Here is a 22,219-nt window from a genome sequence, read left to right on the forward strand (position 1 = left end):
GGATACTTTTCCATAATTGAACACATCAGTATAATTTAGGGAATATAAATGACAAGCTATAAAAAGAATATGCTCTCAGTCTGCTTCTCTACATGAACAATTATTAAATTAGCATTGTAAATTTTTATGTTTTGTAAACAGATAATGGGAATTTCCATATATAAAGTAATCTTAGTATATCATTTGAATACGGCCAAAGCCTTTTGTAGAACAAAAAATGAAATAATTGTTTCAAGCTCATGAATGAATAATGAAAAGTCAAATGCACATTCAGCTATTCAAGTGATTCACAATGTCTGTATGTCCTTGGTGTTACCTCACTAATTATTATAAATTATTATTTAAAATTTATTTTAGCTGACAGCTAGTTCAAAAGATTTCAGTTTAAGAGCCTGAAAAAACCCAATGGCAATCAATTAATATTCTAATACAGGTAATTAACTATGTAGGTGGCAGTATGAATTAACTCAAATTATAAAACACTATTTGCTAAAGCTTAGACTTAAAGACTTTTATTACACCCTGAAGCAGTAAAAATATATTACTTATAAGCAACACTTACAGAAACCAAGACTGATGCTTTTAAAACAATATAATTATCCAATTTTGGATCTTTCCTCATTATAAAATCAAGAGCATTTTATTTGGTCTATGTTATGTTTGGAGGAGTTTTATGCTGATATGAAGAAAAGAAGACTCTACTGACTTCAATGTGTCTAGCCAACTTGTATCACCTGTTGTTCACATGCCTCTGTCTGTCTTACAGAACCTCCATAAAGCTTTATGAGCCAGTTAAGAGATCAAGATTTTACTGGAGACCATAACTGTGATTTATGAATTTGTATACAACTTATTTTCTGTGAATCAACAGCATATTTAAACCAATAAAACAAACACAAGGATTTGTCATATTGACATGTTTCTTGAGTAGTGTGATGCTGTGTTGCCATAAAACTACCAGACTGGAAAGCCACAGAATGTGTAATTTATTTTTCCTATTTAACTGAATTTGATCTTGAAAGAGGTTATTTACTATTTTATTTCTTGTAGTTGTTTTACAACATCTACATAATGCATCTACACTCAGATCAAGAATTGCAGAAGTCAGACTAGCAAAAATATTGTTACTACTGCTAAGTCAACAAAAAACCAAACAGTCATAAACTCTTCTTAAAGGTGCTATATTTGGAGTAAAACCAGAGCCAAATAGTATTGTGACTACTCAGCTCAGGGTGTTTTATCTCACAGATCAAGATGGAAATTTCTAGGTAAGTGTATCACAGCACATTATTTAGAGACCATGCATACAGTTCTCTGTACAGAAAATCCTCCACAGACAATCTGTGACCAACAGGTGGGGCCAATGCTAATTCCCCCTAGCTCTGTGCTGAATGGCCTCCATGCCATTCATTTTCTGACATCATTAAACTCTCTGAAAGCTTCACCAGTCCTTACTAGTACAACAGTCCATTCCATTCTGTTTCTAAATATATACATTTTTAATACAGTAGTGGTTAAATGGTAAGGCACACAGACAATGAGGCAAATGAGTCTACAGTGCCCTTCATCTTGATGCTACATGTTTGGAATATTTTAAAAACCATTTTACAGCTGCAATTGGAATATCAACATTATGTCATAGTCACAATTATTATTGTGAGGGGTGTTTTTCTGCAAGACTATATATTCACAAAAAGAAAAGTAACAAAAAGTTGTAATTTCACTTTTCATCATTTTTTTCTGTTTTATCACTTTAGAATTTTGATATTTGACTTACCCTATTGTAGGTGGTTCAGAACCTTCTATTTCCAAATAATCATATTTTTCTTCCATTTGGAAATCTGTAAAGATGAGTGAGATAGTATCACCAGGCTCTGCCACAATTGTCCATGTGCAGTCTGCATTATTATGATATTCATTAGGAAAGTTAGGGCTTGAGATGATTCCACTTGATCCTCTCATAGTTCCTCCACAAGCATCTTCAGCTGTCAAAAAAACCAAACAAATTAAAATCACCCCTTAAAAAATGTACGCTTTCTTGCTGAGAATAGAAATTTATGACTGTTTAGGTGAACAATTGCTTAAGACTTTTTAACATGTTTGACTTGGAATGCTGCTCCAAAATTAAGGTGTTAAAAGAATAATTGCTTCAAATTTCAGTTATTTAAAGATTATTATACTTGTGCCAGCACATATTTTTATAATCTACTGTTTATTAATAATTATATAAATGGATTAGCATTGTTTCCCTCACTTTACAATAGCATGCAAAAATGACACTATTTCCTCTTTTGCTTTAACCAAAAATGTTTTCATAAATCAAGTTGAGTTCAATCCCTATCATATACAGTCTGACACATAATGTGCAGCAGTCACATTATACTGAGAAAAGAAGCATGAGAATCTTACCCATTATATGCCAATTGTATTATTTTATTTTAGTAAGCATCTAGTGATTAGCTTTATTCTTGAAAAATCATTTTCTCATTTGCAAGCAGCTGATCAGTTTTCAAACCAAAGCCATTCATGAGTGATTTCTTAATGTCAGATGCAAGATGCTATCACAATTAAGATTAATAAGTTTTCATAGATCAAATATTTACAATTTTACCATAGGATTACATTTTTCATGTCATATGAATAACTGTGAAATTATTTGAGCAATTATCACAATGATTTTTTTTTTTTATGGTAACTCTGAAACCAAAAATACTCTATTTTTTAGCATGTGATCTTATGCTGGATAAACCAGGCAAACATTAGATATTCACAAAATCAGTTCTAAAAGAACTTATTCTATGATGAAAAAATTCTAAAATGGCTGATGTTATGGATCTTCTTTATTAATAGTGTATATATGCCGAATAACTCTAAAATTATTTTTGAGGATCTTATATTAAAATTATTTCTGTGAGTTAATAAAATTGATTGGAAATCTAGTGCTTTTTTTTCAAAAATAGAAATACCTTTCAAATAACTTGAATGGAAATACCTTATTGTATTACTTATTCAGTTTATTATCCAAATGTTTGAAGCATATTTGAAAAGCAATTCTTGTTTCTGCTCAGTTAGAGTGCTAACATGAATAAAACTTGCCCCAGAGTCTGAAAACCCAGTCAATACTGATGAAAAATTAATGATAAGGATGGGAAAAAAAACCCTTTAAGGAGTATAGGATCACAGAACAAAAAGTTTAAAGAATTCTGACACACATATTGGCTCACTTTTAACAGAAAAAAAAAAAAAATCATGACTATAGGAAGCCACCTAATTTCAGCAGTTTAGGAATGTAAAATTATCTCTTAAAAATTCTGCTAAATTATGCCATGCCAGATTAAAAAAAAAACCAAACAAAAAACATATCTTAAATTTAATCTCACTCATTAGCCAGAGCACTTTGAATCCAATGAATACAATAAAACTTAGAAATCTCATCACATCACAAGTTCTGGTCCTTTATTGTGAAAGGAATTAAAAAAAAAAAAGTTTCCATGCATTAAGGACATTCAGAAAAATAATTTTAAATTGCTAGTTTACAGTAGCAAATTGTCCTACTGCATTGCAGAATTCATGCTTTTCTTTTCACAAATGAATTACGGAGAAACATATCTTAGTTCCTAGAAACAAAATAAACCATTTACTAAAAATGTTGCTATAGTCTACCAAAACTTAAAAAATACTAGTGCAGCACTGTTTAAAAACACAAACAATGTCAATGAGTGTGCCCTTTATTCTGAGTCACAGCTGCTTAGAGATTTTTGCCAAAGTGTGATTTTGCTACCATCAACAAAATGGACCAAACAAATCCTCATGGCTTTTATTCTGATTCATGTAGCAAATTTGCTACAAATACAATTAATATTATCTACATTTAAGTGTTGCAAGTATAACCAAAAGCATGCTGGATATCATCTTAGTGTATTGCATTAGAAGCAACGAGCATTAGAACAATAAATAACAGAATTACACTACTGTGTTCTTATTTTCCTCCACCTACAATATAATCTGCTTGGTTCAAGTCTTGCAATCAGATCCCCATAGGTAAAAGCTCACATCTGGGAGAAGACTGAAAAACATTATGCCCATGCAAATGTTTGATGCCTTAAGTTGAGAAGACAGAGTAAAAAAAGATTTGATCTTCAAGTAAATTGACAAACACTGTTGATAGGACTTCTACCACTAACTTCATAGTGCACAAGACCCTGACAAATAAAAGAAAATGTAGTAGTTGTATCTTGTGCAACCTGATTTTAGCACCTGTATTTCTATCATAATTGGAGCAGCATAATTTCTTCGATGTCAGCTATGAAATGTTGAAAATAGAATAACTGGTGTGGAAACATTTAGGAAGAGTAACAGTGGCTGATTTTCATCAACGCGCAACAAGCCCAATAAGGACATGTGAACAAGGAAGAAAGAGAGGAGAGAAAACTTTGCTGTGATTTTCGTATAGATCCACAGTAATCTCTTGCCCTGCCTTTCTGTAACTTTCTGAATTACCTCCAACAAACCACCAAGGTAGGAGTCCTCAAAGACTTTTAAGTGCCTAACCCCCTTTCCCCATAGGAAAAGGCAAGCCCATTCATGGGACTGTCTTTGCTCAAGGACCACGATATACTTGGTGGCTAAAGTGGTAGGATGGGGAAACCCAATGTGTGCCTCAAGGACATTTAACCTTGGGGGAAAAATAATTTGTGGTGTAAGTTTAATGTTGCAGGGAGCAAAATAGCAGGAATGACATGAAACAATGAAGAGTGAATTTTGGGAAGAGCAAGGACAGTATGGCAGTGACCTGGGTCTGGCCAGTGTTGGTGCCCAGTGATCGAGTGTGCTGCTTCTCCCGTCCTAAGCACCCATCCTGACGAATGGATCCAAAATCATGGTCTATTTTTGAACATCTGGAGGGGTGGATGAAGTCCATGAAACAGTAAAATGATATCTGTTTGTGAAAGCATGGGACATAGTAGTTAATGAGAATATATTTATCGGTTTGTTGGTTATCAAGAGGGTTTAAGGAAGCAGTTTCTGTTGTATGTGTATGTGCTGCATCACTGCAATCAAAATGCGGTAGCTAAACAGTGGTTAAGCACCTAAATGCCTTGAAAGAATTGGGTGCATCCCCATCCTTTTAGTTTCCAGTTATCAAATATGAAAAAAAAAAACATTCACAGGAATTGTAAGAAGACAATGCTTCAGTTAAGACTTGATAGAATCTGACATTGTTCAATTACAAATACATAGCTAATACTGATATTTTTTTAAAACCTACTTTTAAAAGTCATACTCCATACTTTCAAATTAAATTGATTTGGTCATCTACTGGGAAATTTTATCCAATAACAATCTTGCAAATGTGATATGAAGGCATAAATGCAAAAAATACACTTACTGCCAAGATGTCATTTTCCTAACATATTTCTCTGATCTTAACCATATGCTGAAAGGGGAAGACTTTTCAAAGCGATATGCAAGAGGGGACTTGGCATAAAAAAGCTTTTCAAGGTATTATGAATTCAAATTAAGATCTCTGTTTGAATATGCATAAGGGCTCTTGTGCAGAGGGAGTATCACTGATATTATGATGAGTGATGATTATGAAAGTAATGTTTGGGGGTTTGTTTTTTTTTTCTTTTTGTGGGTATAGATTGTTTCTATTTATGTTCAGAGATACAGGCAGCTTTTCTCTCTCTCTTTTTTTTTCCTTTTACAATCTTATGACTAAATACCCATTAAAAAAAATAATGTGAAATGTGTACATGTGTACAATCTGGTGAAATCTGATTTCACAACATTTTATCTTTTATTTTCTTCCTGGTTTGCTGTTCACTGTTCATTTATTATAATAAATTTTGAAAATATATTTATCTAGTTTTTTCCATTTAATTTTCTGCTTATTCTTGTAGGTTTCAGTGATATTCACAATAATGTTACATAAATATTGAACTGTAAATTTCATTAGAATAGGTGATCAAAGACAGGCAGTATCATCAGTGATTTATAGGACATGCAAATTCATAGATTTCATTGAGAGTTCAATGAGATTGCTTGGTAGATCAATCTTTAATCTGGTACACAATGTACCACATCATCTTATCTATCAAGATATTAATAGTGAACTAAACAGTTAAATTTTCTGCACATTCTATATTGCTTTCATAAAAACACCCCAGGTTCAATTTAATTTCTTATTCTGTTTCTTCATTGTCTGTGCTACGGACAAGCAGCAGAATAGAAACTATACAGGCTAAAGTGAAAAGCACCTTAAAAAGTTAAACTCAGTTTTAAAATCTGTGGTATTATAGTCTGATTATGAAGCTCACAAATGAGCACAGTAATAGATTCCATATGCGCAAAAATATCTTTAGGAAGCTCCATAGGCAATGCCACCTCCCCCTGCTTCCTCCTTTACACAAACATTTAGTCCTTTTGTTCCCTGCCCACCTTTCTTGAAGAGTCTGTATATGTCTATCACAGGACTCCAGCAGTGCCAACTGTTTTGCTATGGCTCTGTGATTTTAAAAATGTTGTTGATCTCTGATTGCATGTGAAGTTGCAATTCTTGGGCTTCCCATGCCACATTTGTTTGTGTACAGACACTTGAGAGCTGGTTTTGGTCACCCCACTTCACCAAAAAGAGCGCAAGGAAATCCCTCATCACTCTGTTCTGTGTGTACTCTGCCTGATCCTCTGCTCCTCAATAAACATGCAAGCTTTGGTAACCAACCACAAAAACCCAGTTTAAAGACCTTCTCATTAGGAGAGCAAGATCTTGTCCCGCTAAATAAAAACTAGGTCTTCAATTTAGTCTCAATAATATAATGTTCAGAGTCAGAGAATCAAATAATGCATCTATACAGTATAGACAACAGTGTTTGTAGTATAATTCATAGTATATTTATTTTATATAATATTCTGATACATTCTAAAAACTCCAAATATAATGTAAGACAGGTATATAAAGATATAATATCTGAGAAACATTTATATGTTGACTTTTTCTACAAATCTTCAGGAATAAAAAAATTGTAATAATTTTTCCTCATAATTTATTCACAAGAATAACTTTAAAGATTTCAGAAATTGAAATATAAAGATTGCAAAATATCCATCAACTGAAAATCTTTCAGGATAGCTTTGCAGAAGATTTTTCATCTTTGACTTACATAAAGTTCATCCAGCTTTTGAGTAGAGGGAGATAAAAGAGTTCTTGAGGACAAATGGAAGTCTTATCTTCTATATTGATTTGTAAAACTCACAGATTTTAAATATCGAATAAACACAGTGATGACTATAAATTGACATGATTCACATCCTCAAATCTCCCACTTTTCACTTTTGTGCTCAGTATACCAGTAAAATTTATACAGATTTGACAGCCAGCAAAAAATAATTAAAAAAAATCAATCAAATAATGCATCTGTAGCTAAAGAGGTGAGGAGCTTAAATGGTGCTTGAGCTTAAGTTAAACGGAATAAATTGCCTTCCCACCTGCCACCTTTGAGACAGAACCACAAAAATTACCTATGCCAGGGGAAAACACTACAATACCCGCACAGCCTGTGCTTGCCTGGAGCCTTGTACTGGGCAGCCTGGGGTAGCACCTGGGGGAGGCGGCCGCGCACTGCCCGGGCCCGGCACAGCCCGACCTGCGCCGCGGCTGGGCCGCGCTGAGGCACAGCGGGGCCGGGCGGGCACGGAGGGCAGCACGGCAGGCACAGCGGGGCCGGGCGGGCACGGAGGGCAGCGCCAGAGGACAAGATTAAGTGAGGACACAGCGAAGGATGAAGGACAAACGGAGCCGTGGGCGCTGTCCCCTCGCCGCCGGTCGCTGGCCGGCTGAAGGCGAGGTGCGGCAGGAGCGCGGGGAAGGGACGGATCGAACCCAGGTGAAGGCAGAGGAAATCTCTGTTCTCTACGGGTTTTAAGATTCTGTCTTCTTTTTCTTTTCGCAAATCCTGAATCAGTAACTAAATGTTTATGTTACCTGGCAATAAATTAAAATTCAGTGATATCCTCAGAGCTGCCCCTTTTTTTTCCCAAGGAGAAGTCCTGTTGTGGGTGTGATTTAGGCGAGTTGGGCTCTCCTTCACTGATAGGAAAAGAAACTGTTTTCTAGTAAACGGTGCACAGAAGTCTCATTTATTGTTCTTTATTCTATAAAGAAGGAAGGAAACATTTAAACACAAGTAAAATCTTGGCACATAAAGCCAATAGTTTGCCTTTTTTACAAAAAAAATCCAAAGGATGTAGCCTCCTGAACTCTTACCTATATGTTTAGTTAAAAATGTACATAGATGAGGGTTTTTTTATTATTTTCTCTTTTAGTAGACCAGGACTTGAAATTGATGGATTAACTCACAAGATTTTTTTAACAAAAATAACCAGTCTGTATATCAGTCAACCATTCCTTTACTGCTGTCTTCCAACAAAAGAATAAATTACTGCTTTTTCTCACATAAAAATGAACTTTGGGAAGGGATTAGTGCTTTTATTGCTTACAAACCAAGGTAATTTAAATTAAAATATTTGGACAGGCCTTGTATGAATATGAGCACAACAGAAGAATTACAAACATTTCTTGATGATCAAACTGTTTCCTGTTGCTTTGTGATACAATAAAGCTTAGAAGTTCTGCAGCATTAAGATATTAATTCAGATTTCATGGTTCCCAAGCCTGATATTTACTGTTTGAGTTGCTGAGGGGCAGAAGGCATAAGAGTAAATTCATTAGAAATGGAATACAGAGGAAAACACAAATTACTTAAATTCATTGCTTCAACAAAGAAAAGGAAAAAAAATACCTAGAATAGATCAGTTCATCAACTTGAAATTCAACCATTCTTTCTTTCTAATTATTTTTAATACCTACAAGGAAGAATGGTTTTTACTAGGGTTTATAAATGTAATTTTATCTTCAAAATTTGTCTTGTCTTTAAACCAAGCATGAAAAATGCGGAAGATGATAAATAACATAATAGTTGAGATTTTAGAAATTACTAGGAGTCTTGTGGATTTTGAGGTTTTTTTGATTTCTCAGGAGAGAAACTACATCAAATATGAGCTTGGCAATAGCTGATTTTTACACCTGGTTTTGCAGTTTGCCTCTGAACCATAAAGGAATTACAATTAAATTGTTGTAATTGAATAAAAAAAAAGTTTATGCTAATGTATAAAATAATGACAATGTTGTGTTTTAACCCAGCTGACAACTAAGCACCACACAGCCATTGACTCCAAATGAGTAACTAAGTATTCAAAGTGGCACTTGTTTTATCTGTTGATATTTTACTGTACAAAAGAAGTTTGTTTCTGTTTTGTGAAAAACATGAGGTGATATAGTCAGGAAGAAGGCTGAATCCTAACCAGAGCACCCAATGTCATCTGACAGGCACAGAGGATGAGTTAGCACATCCTTTGGGATCAGTTGACACCTCTTAGTTTGAAGGACCTTCTGAGGAGTGTAGCAGGCAGAATGTGAAAGCCACCAAGAAAAAAGCTAGCACAAATGAAGATTATACTGGGTTAGTGTGACAAGGTTTTGGTATCAGGGGGCTGCAGGAGTGGCCTCTGTGAGAAGTCAGGGGCTGCCCCCATGGAGCCAGTTCCAGGATGCTCCAAGATGGAGCTCCACCACTGACTAAAATGGAGGCAATCAGCAATACTGGTGGTGCCTCTGTGGTAACATGTTTAGGAAGAGGGAAAAATGCTGTGCAGCAGCAGAGAGAGGGAGAGCGGGAGAGAGAGAGAGGGAGGCATAAGGAAAATGAGAGATGCAAACCTGAAGCCACCAAGACCGGTGAAGAAGGAGACGGTACCATAGGCTACAGGTGCAGAAGTTCCCCTGTAGCTGACGAAGAAGGCCATGGTGATGCAGGTTATTTCCTGGGAGCTTATGTTTGCCTGGAGAGGCTGTGGAACTTACAGCCTTGGAAATTTTCAAAAGTGAGCTGCACAAGACCCGGAGAAAATATAACTGCCTTTAAAGTCAGACTTGAGAGGTGTGTTGGATTTGATAACCTCCTACAGTCCCAAAATAAGTTCTCCTATCATTTCTGTGATAGCGTAGAGATAGAAAGGAAAAATAACAGCCAAGCAAATTGCAAAACAAAAACAGTGAAGAACTTGTTTGAATTCACTCACTATTTTTTAAATTTCCCTGCACATAATCTAGGAGAACACCTAGAACAAGATCAGGGGAAAAAAGAATAGTTCCTTTATTTTATTTTCAACTCTCTTGACCTGATTAAAAGTTGTACTTTTTTTTTTTTCCTCAGAACAGGTGCACTAATTTTAAGATTTCACCATTCAATGGAGAAAGGATTGCAATGCATACATCTTCAGTCATTTTTATCTTAGCTTTAAAAATGTTGGAATGAGACCACTTCAGTGTCTAAACCATCAAGCAAGCAACTAATACTAATTTTCTTTATTACATTCAGTATAGGACTTTAGAGGCATAAGAGGCTATAATAACTTTCATTGTCTAGTCCTTTGAACCTTCTGGCCTAACAGCAACTGGATTACAAGGAGCATGCAGCTTAAAATAATTTACTTTTATGAACTGAAGAAAAACGCAAATGTTCATCAAAATTTCTTCCTAAAATGTGCAATTCCATATGCTCATTTTTGTAAAACCACTAAACATCAGGGTGTATTCTTACCAAGCATTGTACAAAACAAGAAGCAAAATTTCTGTGGCATATTTGTGATCTCTTTATTCCTGTAATGTTACATTTCTACAAGAATTTTTGTTTTATTGCAGCACAAAATGCCTAAATGATGACAAAATTTTTCCAAGATTTCAAAGTCAAGATTTCTGTAGTTGCTTAATTATGCAGAGACCTTAAAATTCAGCACTCCTGAATGTGAACTGTGACTACTGCTTCACCAGAAGAGAGGAGCAGGACTTAACCTCTTCTGAAGACATTTTCTCAGCCAATTTATGACTGCTTTGGCAGCTCTGTTACCTTATTTGCCAAAATTTATCAAACTTAATTTAAGTCTGCCTGCATTTGAAAAGTTCACAGAGATGTTCAAATTTGGAAAACTAAAATCAGAACTGGAAGGAAAAGATTTTTACACCACAGAAGCATTTAGAAATAGGAGTTTCAGTGTTCTGCTTGAGTGATGAACAAAGTTTTTCAAGTAGAAGTTGAATATATCTCCTTCACTTTAGCCAGTAACACTCTCATAGACAAACTGATAAAGTATGGGGTAGATGATGAGTCTGTGATGTGTGTTGAAAAGTGGCTGAAGAGCCAGGCAGTGAAATGCGTGAAAGGTGGTGAAATACAAGAAGCAACATAAAGTCCAGATAGAGACCAGTTCCCTCACACCTGGAGTACTGTGCCCAGTGATGGCTTCCCAGTATGAGACATGGACAGATGGAGTCCCACAAAGAGTCACAAATTATTCAGGGGCTGGAGCTGCAGACATACCAGTGAATCTAAGGGAGTGCATGTTCAGCCTGGGGTAAAGAAGGTTCAAGAGGAATCATTAGTGCTCATAAATACTTGACAGGGAAGATGGAGATAGGCTCTTCTGAATGGTACCAAGAGAAATAATGAGAAAATTTGGCAGAAATTGAAATAGAAGAAAAACAGTTAAACATGCTTTTTTTCCTACTGTAAGGTTGATTGAACATTCAAACATATTCAGGGAGGCTGTGGGGTGTCTATCCTGCAGATACTCAAAACTCAACTGGACATGGCTCTGATCACCCCACTCCAGGTGGCCTTGCTTTGAGTGGAGGGACTTGAACTTGATTATATTCAGAGGTGCCATCCAGTTTCAGATACTGTCTGTTTCTGTGATTCTGGGAATATTGTGCCCTCTCCTAGGTCAAAAACTGAGTACAGTGCAGACTGTGGAAAGCCATGGAAACCAGGATACTCTAAACACAAATTGAGTGTAATGAGCATTGACAGTAGCCACAGACCAACAATGGTCAGAACAATACCAGAAAATAATGGAAAGGTGCATAACGTGTGTCATTGTGAACTGACCTGATTTCCTACAAAGATCCTTGTCTGTAGAGATCTGCTGGAAATGTTTTAATACAGCCATACAAAATCACACAGAAGTAAAGTGCCCACAGTAGAACTGCACTGTATTAAAGCTCAGCCACTGCATGAACACCAGCACTGAGAGTGGCTGGAACGAGCATTGACTCCCTGGATGTAACTGACGTCAGATCTAGAGGGCTGATCATGGTATACCTCAGTGTGAGTCAGGTAAAAGCTACACCCTGACACATCTATTTCCTCTGATCTTCTACTTAAAAGACTGAGCTCTGGCAAGTACATCTTTTGGTATTCCTTTCCCCCATGACAAATTGCACAGTGAATACATACACATACACATACACATACACATACACATACACATGCATATATTTTATATCTGTGCTTTTTGTCCCTTTGACGTTAATCAAAAAAGTTATACAAAACAGTTCTTTTTAAAAGCCTTTCCTTTGGAGCCATTGAGGCCTACAATATACATCCTTATTTCACACATCATTGAGTCAACAGGTAGTCATGGCATCTTCAGAGCCATTCTGGTTTATGATAGAAATCCAAAGCATTAAAAATGTGTCAGAATTCATTATAGATTTTTTCCTGGAAGATTGCAATGAATGTCTAATAGTCAACTGAAAATCTCAGGCTGGTGTCTATTTTGTTACTTCAGATTAAGAAGGTGATTGGATCATGGTTCAAATGTTCATCTTTTATTTTCATTAGCTTGCTATCAGCTACTGAAAATTTCGAAGATTCAATTGCCAGGACTTAAACTTATACCAAACTTGTAATACTGACCGTGTGAAAAAAACAGTGATAGCAGAATTGAGCTAATCATAAATAAAAAATAACAAACATCTTTCTAGTGCTGTTTCCAAATAAGGATGTTGCAATATGTTTATTGATATTAAGAGTCATAGCACTCTGTATGACTACAGCTGTTACAGACACTTCCTAAAACAAAACAGAGCTGATGACAGACCTTGTAGTAGACCACCTTGCTGAAATCAGAATTCTGAATTCTGAAAAAGTTTCTGTTTATTGCCATATTCATCCTTTATTTCCCTATTCATCCTCTAGCAGGATATAGAATCAAACAATTGTTTAGGTTGGAAGGGGTTTTAATCATCATCTAGTTGCAACCCCTCTACCACTGGCAGGGACACCTTCAAAATACAAGACATGGAGCTATTTTGTTTTATAGATTCTTGTGAAGTACACTCTATCTTATTAAGTTTAAAACCTTTTCAGGGTATTAAAAAAGCTGAGTACATATTGTTGCTGTCAAATTGCTGTCCTGATAAAGATATTAAAATCGGTATCCTGATATTATTTGTGATAAATATTTATTGATAGCATGTTGAAAATGAAATATCATATTACAAAGGAATCATGTTATCGAAGTGCCTAGATGAAATAAATATCAAAAGGGAATCAGTATGGACATCTTATCTCAATGTAACCAACTTCATACTCTGATTCCTGTAGCTTGAGGTGAGATCTATTAGTTGCATAAATTAAAGTGCATTAATCAAGATATAATTAATATTTGCTTACCTTGACCCCCAAAATAAATGCACTGAAACAGAGTAGCCAATGTAACAGCATAACCAGTAGTACATAAGCGTTTTTGTGTTGTTGTGTTGTCAGAGAGACACAATACACAAAGGGTTTTGAGAAGTATGGGAATGATTCACCAAAGGGACATGGATGTTTGCAGCTGCTCATAGGAGACATCCATGTAAAAAATTTGTGAGGTAAGATAAGCACCAGTAACTACTAACTACTGTCCTGCCCATTATATGAGAATGACTGTCAAGGTAATGTTTTCAAGACCCAACACCCTGATATATGCATGTGGACATATTTATATATATTCAGTTGTAACACTTCTCATCCAATACGCGGTAGATCACATTATTTATGAAATATTTATGAAGATGGTGGGATGGTGTGTGTACTGATGGATAGGATTGCAATTCCATCTGGACCAATGGCACTACACAGGATTTACTAAAGCAATATTTTTACTCAGTAAAGGAATGTATTTAGAAATACATGAGGAAAAAACCTGAGTTCAGCAGACTAAATTTCTATCAAAAGAATTTTAAAAGATTAATTCTAAAATGAATTGGGTTTTAATGTCATGCTGACAACAACGCAAATACCATTTATGTGTCTGGGCACCTTCGGTGAAAGAACATCAAAGAAAATCAACAAGAAAATACAAATTGGCTGAAGAATATCATGCAATTAATTGGCTGCCGAAGTGTTTGCATCAAGTGACAATTCTGAAAGCACACAATGTAATTATACAGTAATTGCATAACATGCTGTTTTCATCATGATGACAGCGTAACAGAATCAAAGAAAAACACATTCCTTACATTACAGCATAGACTACCTGAAAGTTAAATGATTCAACAACAGCATAAATTATTGTCATATAAATTAAACATTATGCTTAGGAGAACACAGCACATATGATTCTTGTATAGCAAAATGCAAAAGAAGCCTCAGACTGCACTGTTGAAACTTGATGCTGAATTGACCAAGAATTTCAGTTTGACTTCTCTCTCCAGCACCTCTTGAATGTATAGCTGAGCTTTTAGCATATTTAGCAGTAGTGACACATTTTGAAAAACACTGCTAAAATTTTCCTGAAAATAGGCAACTATATAGATGTAAATTACTAATCCCATTGCAGAATTCACACACTGGAGGGCAAATACAGTCATACTATTAGACAATGAAAATTCACAGAAGGGAAATCACTAGAAAGCCAATATTTTTGTTACAGACAACCACCACCACAGAAAATAAAGATTTTTACCTTGTTTTTCTTTTATTTTGGTTGTTTTTGAAGGACTAGATAAGAGCCTGAATATAGCTAAGTAGTTTTCTTACTTTAGATTTTAAATGTTGAAAAAAACCTTGATAGTTTTGACTCTATTAATTACTTTTTTTTTATATTCTAAACTGGAGGTTTTTTTATAAGTGGTTGTATTTCTCTGCATTTACCATAACCTCAGCTAAATGAGGGTGAATCATAGAATCATAGAGTGGTTGGGTTTGAAGAGATCTTAAAGATAATCTAGTTCCAACCCTCCTGCCATGAGCAGGGACACCTTCCACTAGACCAAGTTGCTCAGGGCCCCATCCGACCTGGGCTTGAATACCTCCAGGGATGGGACATCCACAACGACTCTGGGCAACATGTTCCAGTGCCTCACCACCCTCACAGTGAAGAATTTCTTCCTAATATCTAATCTAAACCTATCCTCCTTCATCTTAATGCCATCTCCTATTGTCCTACCACTACACTCCCTTGTGGAAAGTCTCTCTCTAGCTTTCTTTTAGTAGTCTCCCTTTAGGTACTGAGGTCCTACAAAAATTACTACTATTTTTGAACCCATGTTCTATTTACTGCCTACCCTTCTCTCTAATGCAGAAATTCCCTATACTTCTGCAGAAATGATTAAAAATTAAGATCAGAGAATTATGCTTTTAAAATATTAAAACTTGAACAAAATCAAAAGTACAGTTCTCAGCCTGTGATATACAATTTCAAAAATATTGCTAAAGTAAATTACCTCAAAAATATCACAGGGCTACAGATACATATAGAAGGTCACTTCATTATAGTGTTTATATAAATATATATTTACGTATTTATTAATAAAAATATGTTTTTATAATATGTATAAATAATGTACTCAATACTAATATCTTTATTAATACTATTTGAAGTAAACATACGAAAAATGTATAAGTTTTTTTTAGCAAATACATAATATTCATTAAAAATGCAGCAGATTTATGAAGTTTATCTTTTAGATTTTTTTTTACTTTCTTTTTGAGAAAATGCTATGCTACAATGAATGAATTTTTCCCTTGCCTCTTTGATGCAATTAGATTACTTGCCATTCAGTCTGCTAATTTGTGGTCGAGATAATATTCATGTTTGTCTTCCTGACATAGCAAAAATCTTTATCTCAATTCAGCAAAGGGAAATGTACCATTTTTGGCAGAACACAGTAGAGTGGTTATTGATAAATGAAGAGCAGCAGCCTCTAAATATGATCATATGTTGACAAAAATAGGAAAAAGAGAAAATAAAATACAGACTAGTTCATATTCAAAAATTTGGTTGTTTTTTTCTCACAACTGATTCATATGCATTCAAGGAAACATACAACTTGTTGTTGCCCTGGGAAAATTGGTTTCCAGTTGTATATATTTATATCCTTTTGTGCACCCTCTCCATTCCCCCAGCTTTGACCTTCTCATTTAGTCCTTTAACAATACCCTATAATCACTGTATTTTTCTTACTTATATTTTGTCTTCTGTCGCATCTTTGAATTGTGGTGATTTTTTTTCCATTAACAGTTTCAAAATTGCCTGCTCCTTTTCTCAGAATCGTCTTGCCTGCTGTATTTTGTCTTCTCTCATGCTTCTTCTTTTTCATAGTCTGGTACTTAGAGATACGTTTTTCCAGCAATTTCTTTCACTTTGCATTTGCAGAATCCACTTAACATATGGAACTGGAAATCTCACCTAAGTATTCATATATATATGCACTAGACTTCTATATTTGAGCTAGTCACCTTAGGGTCTTTCATAATCATTTATGAGAAACAGACACTTTTACAGTGCAACAAATAAAAGTCCAGTATGAGTGTAAAGGGCTTTAATGACAAGGTTTTGGAACCAGGTGGGCTACAGGGGTGGCTTCTGTGAGAAGCTGCTGGAATTTCCCCCATATCTGACAGAGCCAATGCCTGCTGGCTCTAAGAGGGACCCACAGCTGGCCAAGGACATGCCCATCAGTGAAAGTGATAGCACCTCTGGGATAATGTATTCAAGAAAGGCATAAAAACTGCAATTTTAGCTGGACAGAAGTATGAGACCATGAGGGAAATGGCCCTGCCCACACCAAGGTAGTGAAAAAGGAGGGGGACAAAGTGCTTCAGACACCCCAGCAGAGCTCTCCTGCAGTCTGTGGTGAAGATCATGGACAGGGAGGCTGTACCTCATGGAGGTCCACGATGGAGCAGATATCCACCTGCAGCCTCTGGAGAGCCTCGTACGGGAGCATGTAGATGCACCTGAAGGAGACTTGGCCCCATGGGAACGCTGTACTGAAGTAGGCTCCTGGAAGAACCTGTGGCCCCATAGAGACAGAGAGAAGCCCACACTACAGCAGGTTTTCTGTTAGGACTCGTGACCCCATGGGATATCCCACACTGGAGCAGACTGTTCCTGAAGCACATGGAAGAGACCCATGGTGGAGGAGTTCATGAAGAAGTGCAGCCTGTGTGAATGACTCAGTCTGGAGAAGTTTTTTTAGGACTCTCTCCCATGGGAAGGACCTCATCCTGGAGCAGAAAAAGTCTGAGGAGTTCTACCCATGAGGAGGAAGGAATAGCAGAGACAATGTGTGATGAACTGGCGTCGACCCCCATTCTGTGTCCCTGCACTGTTTTGATGGAGGAGGTAGAGAAAATCATGAGTAAAGTTAGGCCTGGGAAGAAGGGAGGGGGGGAGGGAAAGTGCTTTAATATTTGATTTTTCTCATTATCCTGCTCAGATTTTATTGGTAATAAACTAATTTCCCCAAGTCAAGTCTGTTTTGCCAGTGACAGTAATCCTGGGTGATCTCTCCCTGTTCTTACCTGGATCCATAAGCTTTTTGTCAGATTTCCTCTCACCTGCCCATCTGAGGAGGGGGAGTAATAGAGCATCTTGGTGAGCACCTGGCATCTAGCCAGGGTCAGCCCACCACAACAGGAAAAACAAAAGCATACTGGACTGAGTCAAGTAGAAGGTTGCCACAGTGATTTGGGAGCTGGAGCATATGACTAGAGGAGAAACTGAAAAAAAAGGGTATGTTCAGGTTGGAGAAAAGAAGATTTATGGAGCACCTTACTGTTGTCTTCAACTACCAAATGGGAAAGTACTGAGAACATGGAGACAGTTTCTTCTAAAAGGTAAATAGCGAAAGGACAAGAGAGAATGAACATAAACTGAAACGAGAAATTCAGATTCAATGTAAGGAAAAAGAAATTTTCCATGATTGAAGTCAGACACTGGAACGGGGGCCAGGAGACAGTGTCTAGAGACAGTAGAGTTTCATCTTGGAAGATACTGAAAGTAGATATGGGCCCAAGCAAATTATTGTAGTTGACCTTGCTGTGGACAGAAGGTCTCCTGAGGCCCCTTCCAACCAATCTACATGTATCACAAATCTATTATTTCTTTTGGTAGAGACCATAAGATGGACCATAAGTGTTTTATTCTTTGTTGCGGCCTTAAAAATATAGAAATATAGTGAATATGTAGACTTCTATATTAAAGATGCTTGGAGGAATCTCTCTCATCCTGTCTATTCCAAATCCAGCTAAACACCATTCTGCTTTGTAACTTCACTTCAGTTGATGGTACAGGAGGATGTTTAACTCTTTGGTCATCTAACAGTATTCCTAAATACTAAAAATTTGCAAACTGCCATAAAATTAATTAAAAATATTATGTGGTATTAATGTGAATTAGTCATATAATATGAAAATGACTTATCATAAGAAAGGGACATATGAGAAAAGGAAAAAAAAACCAAACCAGTCTTACTTAAGCTCTATTTTTCAAAAATCCCAGAACAGAGCATGATGGTTCTATTAGTAAGATAACACAGTTTCATTTCCATTACAAAGATAGATTTAACAATGTATTTAGTGCCTTCCTGTTGAATGAATCTTTCATTAAAATCTTTTCTCAGCTAAATATTGTATTTTTGCAAGTATGATTTCTCTGCAGTTGTCGGTAAACATCTCAATTGCATACGCAGTTAGGAGCCCAGAAGAAATGCTAGAATGCAAACATTTCAGTCCAAGAAAGAAACTCCACACTCTGAGTGTTAGAACTATGGAAATTCAGGTACAGAGTAGGCAAGTTAGTAGGCTGATGTAAGTCACATGCCCATGCCACATTCTTCTTGCTTTTCTTTTTTTCTTTTTTCTTCAAGCTACTAGAAAAAATGAGCGTGACAGAAAAATAGCAGTCTAGGTCACATTTCTCATTCACTCTCAGTAAACAAATAGTCATATCCCGTTAATGTAAAACTGCCTAAAATTAGGACAGCACCTCAAGATCCACAGAATTTCAGAGCTTATTATAGAAAAGAATATATTCCATTTAATGAGGGGATTAAATTCTTTCATTTATTGCATGATTTGAAATGAAATGCTTATGCACAACACAAACTACCTCAAAAAAGATGAAAGGGGACAAATCAGAGAAAGACAGGACTTTTTGGAGTCTTTAACAGTGTTCTTGTTTCCATGGAAACCCTGTCAGTGTGCTGGATAGAATCCTCTAGAGAACTGGTGATCACATAATGTTTCCTAATTGTTTGGCAAAAACTTGTTTTATTTTTCAAGTACAGATCTTCACTTAATACCACACTTATATTGACAAAGACACAGGATAAATTTCATAAAAAGAAGAACAATATAACATGAAACTACCCTACACAGAAGGACAAGATAATGTTGCTGGTTGACTTACTGCAACTGTACTGTTTTACATTTTAAATATATAAAAATATATTTAAATATATTTAAAAAAATAAGAAATTAAGTAATTGAGATAGAAAACGATCCAATTTTAAAGAAGCAATAGAATATAAATGTTCCAAGTGACCCTATAAAAAACCTTATATTGAAATCTATTCAAGCTGAATTGCACCCAGCCATCTGACACATTTGGTATCAAGACAATCTATGCTTTCTTTTTATAGAAACTCAGTGAGAATACTCTCATTCATCTATCTGAATATTCAGTAGAAGAAATAATCTGCATATACACATAGGCATGTACAAAATTTTAGATTTTCTTCCTGTATGAAAAACACCCCATCATAAACACTGAACCTAAAATCGCTGTCAGTGGATTTGAGCCCTGAAAAACAGCATACACCAACTCTCCAGACACTTACAAATAGATATCTGAGCCCTATGCCTTGAGAGAGGGCTGTCCTGAGTTCCTTTCTTTATTTATTTCTTTGGGAAAGCCTGTGTATCAGTCTTATTCTTAGATGGACTTTCATACTTGTCCTCATTAGCCAGCTCTGCAAAACAGTCTTTACATGCTCCTCAGCTTAAGAGTCTGCATAAGGCTTCAGTTTGCATAGGCCTCTTTTGCTTGTCAAATATTTGTTCACATTAAATACTGTCAAAATACTGTCCATTGTTTTCACAGTTTTTAATCTATAGTCACAAAATAAATTTCACCTAGGTGTGCAGCCTCTGGGCACCTGGACTGTTAGGAGACCTTGAAAATTATGTGTTGACTGTTTACCTACCGGCTAGAAGTGTCTGTGGCTTAATCAGTTCATTTATCTTCATTTGCTATTTGGATTTGCTTTAGATTTTGATACAAAGCTGGAATGGTAGTTTAACAACATGAAATCTTTGGAAGTAGCTATGACAAATGTTATAATTAGACATGAACAGTTTATCTCCAGAACTCCCTAAATAAACAGATGACAGGGAGAGGAACAAATGCATTTTTGTCCCAGAATTCCATGTTCTTTCCTAAATGTACAAGTCATATGACAGACATCATTAACTTAGTGAAGTTTCTTTGTTTGTAGGATCTTAATGCTTATATTTATATCTTCACATTTTACATATTTTTCTATAAATGTGTGTAATATTTATCCACTAACTGAAAGCTTTTACCTAACAGAGATAGCTGATCAGTGTCCAGAAATAAATGTGTTCTCTTAGAGTGCTAGAATTGCTGATAAATTTCAAGCTATTTTTCAAGTATATCTAAATATTGATGGCAAAGCTCTTTGCTAGCAGCCTCTTGATTTGGACCATAGATCTTTCAGACTGTTATGCAAATGATTGTACAAAAATTAAGAAAAAAGTCTGATCTTTAGAAAGATTGTAAGAGTGAAATACTGGGGATGATGGAAAAGGGAGCTGTTAGTGTAATTAGTTGTACACATTTAGCAAATCTCTTAATTGGACCTTCTGTGTACTACCCTAGCCAGAAAATGGCTGAAATGCAGCAGAATCTGCTAAGCCTGCCAACTCCTGTGCTGACATTGTGCAGATTATTCATTAATTTATTCTTGGACTAGAGGGCTACAAAATCAGTATTGTCTGTAAACCACTTCCAGAGTGCTGGCACAAAGCGGATAATATGCAGCATTAGAATTTATGTCTGAGAGAAAATTATTTGGCTAATAGCAAGATCATTATAACATCCTTGTTCAAAATGGCAGGTAGTCTTACAAACAGCAGGGTAGACATGATACACAAACAAATATAATCCAAAGATAATTGAAATTAGAGTGGTTGTAAGGCTATATGGCACAGCACAAAACAAACAGAATCAACATGCGGTGGCAGGCTTAGCACTTCATGATACATGACACATTTTTCTGGCTCTTCCATGCCCACATGAGCCCTTGGTCAAGCAATTTATCTAAGGCTCTAGGTGGTGAGCAGAGGTAGCATTCATAATGAAGAAATAAGGTATATAAACAAAAATGTGCTATCACAGACTGAGGAAGATACTGCAAAATCAGATTACCCTGTAGCTTTTCCAGTAAACTGAGCCTGGAAAAACTGTAATTTCCCTCACTGGCCAAACTTAGAAATTATATCTGGAGTCTTTAAGAACTAGATTACTGCTGTTGAAGAAATACTGTTTGTAAAGCAACATTAGCTTATAATTAAAGCAATTTCTTGCATTTCTTGTGGATACTTCCAGAGTCGAGAGACAGACATTTGATAGAATGAATGCTTGAAAACTACACTTCTGAAAGATAGATTTGTGTGCAGATGCATATCATCCTGGATTGACATACATTTTTCCAGAATCATCTTAGGAGCTCTGTAAAAGGTAGGATGGAAAAAGGGACCATGGATCCAGTATACAAAATTAATATAGATTTGTACTAAAAGGAAAGTCAGGTAGTAGGCTTCCTAGAGGAAGTCTTTGTTTATTAAAATAGCATATATATTTACCCTTCCCAGAAGCACAATATCTCTTTTGTAGCATAATCCTTTGAATCCCTTGGTCTTGCTCACTTCCTCGGTTTTTGTTTTTTTTTTTTTGCTCCTTACCATCACAATTCACTTCACTGTAACTTGGGGAAGTGGCTGGAAAGGTTCCTGGTGGAAAAGGA

At 35.9% G+C, this 22,219-nt stretch overlaps 1 protein-coding gene across 1 annotated transcript in view; it reads right to left on the reverse strand.

Moving 5' to 3' along the window:
- CSMD3 (CUB and Sushi multiple domains 3) overlaps positions 1–22,219 on the reverse strand; it is a 611,488-nt gene that overhangs the window by 418,215 nt on the left and 171,054 nt on the right. The window contains 1 exon segment of the mRNA XM_032131786.1: positions 1,778–1,985. Coding sequence (XP_031987677.1) covers positions 1,778–1,985 — 208 coding nt within the window.

This window comes from Corvus moneduloides, chromosome 1 (genome assembly GCF_009650955.1).
Source record: "Corvus moneduloides isolate bCorMon1 chromosome 1, bCorMon1.pri, whole genome shotgun sequence".
NCBI lineage: Eukaryota > Metazoa > Chordata > Aves > Passeriformes > Corvidae > Corvus > Corvus moneduloides.